The 9098-nt window shown below is 38.2% G+C and overlaps 1 protein-coding gene across 1 annotated transcript; it reads left to right on the top strand.

Moving 5' to 3' along the window:
- The first annotated feature begins 4987 nt into the window (after positions 1-4987).
- Positions 4988-8864, top strand: LOC307019368 (low choriolytic enzyme-like). The gene is made up of 9 exons (XM_079650214.1): positions 4988-5301; positions 5388-5457; positions 6036-6105; positions 6195-6350; positions 7265-7385; positions 7470-7648; positions 8249-8330; positions 8548-8672; positions 8754-8864. Coding segments are annotated over exons 2-9 (804 nt in total). The 5' UTR covers positions 4988-5301; position 5388; the 3' UTR covers positions 8756-8864.
- The last annotated feature ends 234 nt before the right edge of the window (positions 8865-9098 follow it).

Below are 9098 nucleotides of genomic sequence, written 5' to 3'. Positions count from 1 at the left end.
TCACGTTTTCTTTTCATTTTTCATTCATTGGTTTTAGTTTTTTTCTGAATGGCTAAGCCTATTCATTTGTATATAATACATATTTGGTGTTATTATTACACATTTGCTGAAATTCAATGTCTACATTTGCAAATTCAGCATTAGCTAAAGATAACTTTTTGTAAATGTGGGATAATTCTGCAGATTCTACAAAATTATTAAAATAACCACATCAATGTTTATTTTGGATTTCTGCCTTCAAATAGTCTGGAAGAAGACATATTATATATTCATTAATATGTGAGCTGAACGCAGGGAGCAAAAAACAAATTCCAGGTTCATTTTGACATCTATAAAGAGAGGTTTGGCTTTTATAATTTGGAATTGAAAAATGCACAACAGTTTTTCATTTCTGACATTTTGCCAAAAACAAAACTCTGAACTTCTATTAACCAGGGTCTGCACTAAAATTGCCTCCTTATTCACTGACAACATTCAGAAAATCAAACAAGCAGTAAGTGCCTCAGCTACAGGAAATGTGTTGTCCCTGTGTCCACTTAAAATAAATTCAAAGACACACAATCCCATCTGATCAATGATAAAGACCTCGAGAACATTATACAACATCTGAAATCCATCTCCTGCTGCCTTGACACATTATACCAATCAGGCTTTTTCAAAAATGTTTTTCATTGCATGGCCTCAGATCTCCTTCATTTAGTAAACAAGTATCTTCACTCAGGAGTATTTCCATGTTAATTGGAATAAAGGGTACTGCACTAAACTGGTTTAGGTCATATCTATCAGAACAGTTTCAGTTTGTTTATGCTCACAATTAATTCTCTATAAAAAAACACAGTATAACATGGAGTGCCGCAAGGTTCTGTCCTTGGACCCATTATGTTTTCCTTGTATATGTTACCATTGGGCAATATAATAAGAAATTATCCGATACATTTGTATTGTTACGCCAATGATGAACAACTATATCATCTATGTATTTTTGATAGTGTTTTGTTTAATCTTAATTTGTTTTATTTCTATTTGTATTTTACACTCTGCCTTGTCTATTAATTATTTTCCTGTAATTTTATTGTTTACAATGTTGCTATTTTATATATGTAAAGTCCACTGCGACAGACGTGTTTTGTGATATTGGGCTATATAAATAAATTTGATTTGATTTCCTTTTAATGATCTGTCTAAAACTGTCTGGTAAAAATAGACATTTTCAAAAAACGTATTACAATCAAAACCATTTATTTAGATTTTCTCGAGGAGGCGTACATTAGTCGTCCTAAGGAGAAAATAATACATGTCAAATTCAAACACATGATGTAGTGAAACAGTTTCAATTGTGCAGCTTCTTAGGCTTTGCAGGTGGCGACTCCTTAGCCCAGGCAAGCCCATTCATTGGTCATCTCCATGAAGTCATGAGCCCGCTCGCTAGAATCAAGACACACAAACACAAAATGATTATAATAGATCATTCAACACTTATGCTCAATACTTAGTGACAATCACACAATCAATGTTCAAGATTTAGCTTTGAATAATGCAAGGTAGAAGCATATGATCATCCAAAAAGCTGTCTGTTTGGAATAAAAAGGAAAAGCATGCGTGGAGGAGACGCTTCATGTGTGATCCTGAACTCGCCTGACAGCAGGTTGTAGAGATTGCAGTAGTTTAGTCCACCGTCAAGAAGACTGGTGAATCCAAGAGAAGTGGACATTGCCTGATAAATAAAAGAGATATACATTGATTAGAAGGGTTACACACTGCCATAACATGCTTTATTGGTGGTTATCAAGACATATATGGAGTCGATCTTTTGTCTCATAATGCACACATAAATACAAAGCTGAGGCTACTTAGTTATGAGCCCCCATAAGTTGGAACCTAAAAAATTAAACACAGCAGAAGACCATCTACCGTCATTGATACTTAGAGTGACACAGCAGCCTCCGGACAGAATGGTGGGGCTCAATGTGACGCCCCACCTTTCTCTCCCTCGGGGCTCTTTAGGGAAGTGTGGATGGCTTTGATATTCAGAGGGGTGGCTAACCCAAGCTAAAAAAGAAAAGTATTCATTACTTAAATTATGATAGTAGATCTGGGGCCGTATTCACAAAGCATTTTATCTTACCGCTAGGAGTGCTCCTAACTCGCGCTAAAACATTTTACGTAGGAGTTTTTTCTTAAAAGTTATTCACAAAGCCGCTGAGACCTACTCATACTAAGGATAAATCACTAAGAGTGAACTAAGAGTGACGCGCCGTTGCTATGGATTACGTTGATTCTCGTGCATGAGTTTAGAAGCGGTCAGTACGGTGATTGGTTGTTCAGAGCAGGCGGTCTCGCTGAAACTCATCCGCAACATCCCAAAAACGAGCCCACTAAAACAAGGAAATAGCCTAGGCTAGAAATGTATTCCTATCAAATAGTTATGGACAGTGCAGTTAGCAGAATACACGCATGATGACAAGTTTGTGCAGACCACGATAATGACGATGCACGTTAAAGAGAGAGAGAGAGAGCAAACAATAAAAATACGTAAATTGCATTAAAACAAGGAGGCAATTAAAAGCACCCTGCAAACTATTATCCAATGAGCATATTTCCAGCACTTAAACACTTTCAATAACAGCCCATACCGCCGTTCAAGTCCCCCTATCATGATGAATGAAAACAATCTGCGTGTTGATGGAATGTACTTTCTTTCTATTGACGAACACGTCCTCATCTTTTGATGGCGAAATTATTTGTATGTGCGTCCCGTCAATAGCACCGACCACACCGGGCATACCTGCAATTGCCATGAAGTTGGCTTTGATCCTGTGTAGTTGTTGATTGTCCAAAGGAAACCGGATAAACTGTTGGATGATATGTGGTCTAGAGAGCGCGTTGATGGTTTGGTTTATGGCACGGCTGACTGATGGTTGCGATATTCCTAAATCGTCCGCATTACAAAGTTACATTTTCCCTGTTGCTAAATATCGTAGTGTTGCCAAACATTTTATTTCCGGACTAATCGGGTTATTCCTGTTAGTCGGGGATGTTATTGCGTCCCGCACTAATTCCACAATAAGTTTGATACCCTCACGATTTAGCCTATATCTCTTGATCAATTCACAGTCTTCCATTGTTTCCAAAACATTTCGTCTCTCAGCCATTTTCAGATTCTTTGTGAATAGGTCTTACTGAGTTAGGAGTCCTCTCGAGGACTTTTAAGCTCTCCTAAACTTAGGTGCTACTTTTAGGCCTGAAATACTTTGTGAATTGCTCTTAGTGAATAAAATTAGGAGTCCTAAATTTAAGACTGACACGCCCATTATGTTTAGGAGTTTCTCCTAAATTCGCCAGTTAGGAGCTACTTTTAGCCCTAAGATCCTTTGTGAATACGGCCCCTGATGTATGTCCTTTTTTTAATTGTCTTAAACATCATTCAAAGAGCGATTCTTACCATATACTCAGGAGTGAAGGCTTGAATCTGTGCAACTACTTTGGTGCTGATTTCTGCACAAGCTCTAGAAGGGAGTTCTAAGACATATCTATTAAGAATTGTATTGACAGCGGCCCTGAAGTGCATCACCATTAAATGGTTGAAAACAGAAATGCCCACCTATAACTGCTGGATTCAGAGAGCGTGGGATATCCACCACATTGAGCAAATAACATAAGCAAAAAAATGTGCCCTTCCGGGGTCAGACACACCCAATCAGGTGACAAAACCAACCTTAAATACCTGTGCCATAGGCACTCGGACAGCAACACCCTAAGGCACACACAGTGAATAACACCAAATTGTGACAGCCCAAAACACAAACATGAACTCACACCAAAATTACTCTTACAAGCATTAAGTTACTATGCTCCAAACATCTGGAACAAACTCCCAGAATCCTGCAGGTCTGCTGCAACTCTTACAAATGTTAAATCGAGGCTGAAGACTTTTCTTTTTGCCACTGCTTTTAATTGAACTATTCATGTCTTGCACTGTAACTTTTATTTATGTAGTTCATTCATGTATTATTCTATTTTAGTTTATTTTATGTTTATTTTATTCTCTTTGCTTTTTAATAAATGTTTTTAAAAGCCATTTTATAATGTGTTTCCGTTGCACCATTTCTTAACAAAACACATGTCTAATTTCATTTACTGAACCGACCTTTCCCTCACAACAGAACAATTAAATATCCCTTCATTTAATTGCCCTCACAAAAGAAAAATTAAATATCCCTTCATTTAATTGTATTTATTTATTTATACACAAGTTTAAATCCAAATATAAGATCAATCATAAGACATAATGGAGAAATGGGAAACCCAATAAGCTATTGGAAGCTTGAGATTGGGGCCCAGACAATGGGCAATGTAGATAAATACATTATTAAATATGCAGAAAATACTTCCAAACCATGAAGAGTGTTACACAAACTAATTTTTCACAGACACTTTTCAAATAGAGTTTATGAACAATTCCTAATGATACACAGGTATTATCGGTGCAATACAATATGTAAAAAATAACTTAAAAAACACAAAATCACCCTGAAACCACGTAGAGGTCTGTAATGACGAAACAAAACACAACAAAAAGAAGCTAAATATGATATAGTTATTGAAAATCATTTAACATGGTGAATAGATGTAGCTAGCATTAAGAGTAGATTGTGTGGTGATGATAGACTGTCTAGATAAAAGATAAATATATATATATTTTGCCCAAGATAATATACCTTTGGTATTCGCAGTATGCCTCTATTATCAATGTATTGTCAAATCAGAGTCCAGGTGTTTCCAATAAACACAGAACAGCACACAAAACAACTTTCAGATGCAGAAACATTTTGGGAATGTTACAATATCATCCAGCCTCTTTTAACCGTAGCAATAAATATAATTTGCAATTATTATTATAAACATTTATTGTCTTCAATATTTGCTTTTATAACAGAACTACTAATGCGGTTTAGTTTTATATGAACTTTTAGGGAAATGGGTTGAGATTTAATTAACTGATCCGTCTGCAATGGAAAAATGCACAGTTAATGTAATTGTGTAATTGCAGGTTATTCTTTCGTAGACATTCTCATTTCATACATATACTTAAATACTGACAACTGAATTGTTGACAGCTGTTCATTTCCCACCTGCATATGTATGGAACATACTGTACATTGCAGATAAGCCTGTGAGTTTAGCTGATTCTGTGACTTGCTGTACTCAGATACACCATATTTGGGCTGACAGACACAGCTGAACGTATATAAAAAGCTGGAGAGAGACCTCCTCTGCACTAATCCACACCAAGGATCCAAGGTGAGTTCAATGTGCACTTTGTTTCAGTGTGTATATTCCTCTGTGTGTGTGTCTGTGGGCTGAGTGAAGCTGTGTGTGTCCTGCAGGATGTCTGTCTTCAGGTTCTCCGCTCTCGCTCTGCTGCTGCTGTCTGCCTGCTGCTGGGCCGACACTGAGGTAGGAGCAATGGCAGGGTGATATCTGCTCATACATTTTCATGTTAAAATGCAAGTTTGATGAAAGGATTCTTGTATATTATATGAAGCCGCTCATCTTCCCATCTGCTGGGAGATGCGTTTTATAATAAAAAAATTGGATCTGCTGAGCTGACCATTACGTATGATCTTTGCACTACTTTTTAGTTTTTTAAGAGAAGTTTGTCACAGATGATGATACATGTTCTGCACGAAAATAATTTTGTTAAACAAAAAAAAAACCTATTAATGTGAATTTTGGATTCCACAACTAGTCTGAAGGAAGCAAAATAGCCCAAACTCTTAAAATTCACCAGCGTATAACAAATTATGTTTTTGCCTGTAGTGGCTTACCTTAAGACACAGTATATGGTTATTTTACAAAAATATTGTTCTGTTACGTTTTAGCTGTAATTTAAACTGTGTTTGTCTTCTCTCCTCTAATCCCATGCTGAACCTGCAGGCAGGTATGTATCTATTCTAATGATCAGACCTCAAGTCTTTACATGCACAGTTTGTGCTACTGTGTTTTTACACAAAATAAAATGGTGTTGTTGATGTCTCTCTGCAGAGAAAGAATCAGAGGAGCTTTCTGTGTCTGAAATTCTGGAGAGAGCCAACAAAGATCTGGGTGAGTGTGAGCTGCTGCACCTCCATGCTCCTAGTCTTCTATCAGTATATCCTCAGCAGGAGTTTGAGATGCTGTGTGATGTGTTTCAGTTCGCTCCGACAATGGGCCTATCCTGACTGAGTTGGACATCGCCATCGACAACGAGGCAGAGAGAAACGCCGACCCCTGCACCAGCCGTGGCTGCAAGTGGTTAAAGTACAGTGATGGAAAGGTCTACATTCCTTATTACATCACCAACAGCTTCTGTAAGTCTCACACAGCCAGGCTAACATGTCTGTCTGTATCCTGTAGGCTTCCAGTTTTAATGCAGCTTCCTCTAACAGCATCTCTTATAAAAAGGCTTGAGAGTGAGACTGAGGGGAGAAGGGTTCATCTAGAATATACAACACTGTAATAGGTCCACTAAGCCAGGAACCATGGAGTCATGACATGACAGACTACAAATAAAAACTGATTAGAAAAGGTCAAACATAATAAGAATTCAGAAACAAAAATTATATCACCAAGGGGGGAAAGCCCTTTGAATTAGGAGTATCATTAGGCTTCAGTTATTTATGTAATTTATTTCTTCTCCTACGCAAACAAATGTGTTAAACAAGCAAACAGAAACTCCTCTCATTTAAACTGGAATCACTATCAGGGCTAAATGACTCTAAATAACTAGAAATAACTCAATTAAAGGGCACATCAAATGCTGATTTTTAGATGCATTCCTACATTTGGGGTTTCTACTAGAACATGATTACATGTTTCATTGTTCAAAAAACATATAATCTTTCTCTTAATGTCTGACTGTAAACACCTTCATTCACTCTCCATCTGAAATGACTCGTTTTAGCGCCTGTCTCTTTAAGTTTGTGTAAACACAAACCTGCTCTGATTGGCTTAAAAATATGGATGAATTGGATGGAGATATTCAGTACTGAACCTACATGTAACATAGAAGGGAGGCAAATCTGAATGGTTTTGTTGAATCCCATGTTTCCTGTCTCATTTGACCATTTATGGGTTTGTAGGCACTAAATAATGCAAACCTCCAGGAGTTGTTGTTACACTCCATGTTAAAGAATATCTGCTGTAGTCAGCATACTTGTGATGTAATTTCAAGAAAATGAAAGCTCTTAAATAAGCTAAATGTTGTGTGCTATGCTCCTCCCAGCCTCCCGCGAGAAGGCCATCATCACCCGTGGACTGGAGTCCTTCTCCTCCTTCTCCTGCATCCGCTTCAGATCCACCATGAGCAACGACCGCGACTGGCTGCAGATTGAGTCCCAGAATGGGTGAGAAATTGATGTTGTCAAAGAGTTGGAGACCAAAGCTTTCCTCACACCTCAGTGTCCTTTAACTCACCTCACTCTGTCCAGCTGCTGGTCCTTTGTCGGCCGTCGTGGTGGAAAGCAGGTGGTGTCTCTGGCCCGCAGCGGATGTCTTTACCATCACACCGTCCAGCACGAGCTTCTCCATGCTCTGGGCTTCAACCACGAGCAGACCCGCTCTGACAGAGACAACCACATCAGAGTCCTGCTGCAGAACGTCGTGTCTGGTAATGGAGCTGTTTGTTATTCACAATGATAAAAAGAGGAGCGAGGAGAGCCGGTAAACGGAAGACAAGTATTCAGATGCAGGCATGCAAACATGCAGGTGTAATGATTGATATACAGATACCTTGTGTACTATGACATAAAAAATACAACCTGACAAACAGGCAAACACTTTGATATTAGACAATTCTGCTAATCTGCCGTGCTTATTGTCCTTAACAACATTCTGTCGCTCTTTAAAGCTAGGGAAGTTCATTTCTTGCTTCCCTAGTGAATAGTGGAGGACTACAAGGACAACAATATCACAAGATCTACAACAACTGAAATAATAATTGACAACTATCTTCACAACAGGTTAATTATTAAAATATTTCTTGTGAAATATGGTAAAAATTGCGATTTTAAGCCTCTCAAATATTGGGATTTGCTGGTTTGCTCTCTTACTGTAAATATCATATTAAATAGGGTCTGTTCGAGCTTAATATGTTATAAAAGACATTAAAAAGGTTACTGGGATATTTCTTCAGCAGCTGGATTCTATCCTGTGTAAAAGTGAACTCAAACCAAAGTAATTACAAATTCCTTTAATGTATCTTTTCTAGGTATGGAGCACAACTTCAACAGGATCTCCACCCTGAACCAGGGCACTCCCTACGACTACAACTCTGTCATGCAGTACTTCAGGTGAGAACAACATGAAGTCACTGTGTGTTTGATTATGTGTGTGTGTGTGTGTGTGTGTGTGTGTGTGTGTGTGTGTGTGTGTGTGTGTGTGTGTGTGTGTGTGTGTGTGTGTGTGTGTGTGTGTGTGTGTGTGTGTGTGTGTGTGTGTGTGTGTGTGTGTGTGTGTGTGTGTGTGTGTGTGTGTGGCTCACTGTAACTGCTGTCTGTCCTCTTGTAGGACTGCCTTCTCCAAGAATGGCCAGCCCACCATGGTCCCCATCCCTAACCCCAACGTATCCTTTGGCAACGCTAAGGAGATGAGCCGCAATGATAAGGCCAGACTCAACACTCTCTACCAGTGCTGTGAGTGTCCACATGACCACATTATCACTTGTGTCTGTACTACACACTCATTTTGACCTAACCCTCCTCTCACTGTTACAGAGGAAGCTGTCCATGTGTGCTGACTCAGGATCAGAGGAATACTGTCTCCTGAAGCTCCATCAACAACAGAAGCTGCAGAGTCAATCATCATACAATAAAGTTACTTTAACGTATCACGTTTTCTTTTAATTTTTCATTCATTGGTTTTAGTTTTTTTCTGAACGGCTAAGCCTATTCATTTGTATATAATAAATATTTGGTGTTATTATTACACACTTTCTGAAATTTGATGCAAATTCAGCATTAGCTAAAGATAACTTTTGTAAGTTTGGGATAATTCTGCAGATTCAAAAAAATTATTAAAATAACCACATCAATTATATATTCATTAATATGTGAGCTTAA

The sequence above is a fragment of the Notothenia rossii genome (genome assembly GCF_949606895.1).
Source record: "Notothenia rossii genome assembly, chromosome: 9".
NCBI classification, from domain to species: domain Eukaryota; kingdom Metazoa; phylum Chordata; class Actinopteri; order Perciformes; family Nototheniidae; genus Notothenia; species Notothenia rossii.
Note: the sequence above shows the minus strand (reverse complement) of the source record. Positions and strands in the feature narration are given on the sequence as shown.

Bases quoted from the DNA above. Each gene is read 5' to 3' on its own strand.
- LOC307019368 (XM_079650214.1), top strand. From the start codon at position 5,389: ATGTCTGTCTTCAGGTTCTCCGCTCTCGCTCTGCTGCTGCTGTCTGCC. The intron at 5,458-6,035 runs GTAGGAGCAATG...TGTTGTTGATGT, and splicing joins GCTGCTGGGCCGACACTGAG to CTCTCTGCAGAGAAAGAATC. The intron at 6,351-7,264 runs GTAAGTCTCACA...TGCTCCTCCCAG, and splicing joins TTACATCACCAACAGCTTCT to CCTCCCGCGAGAAGGCCATC.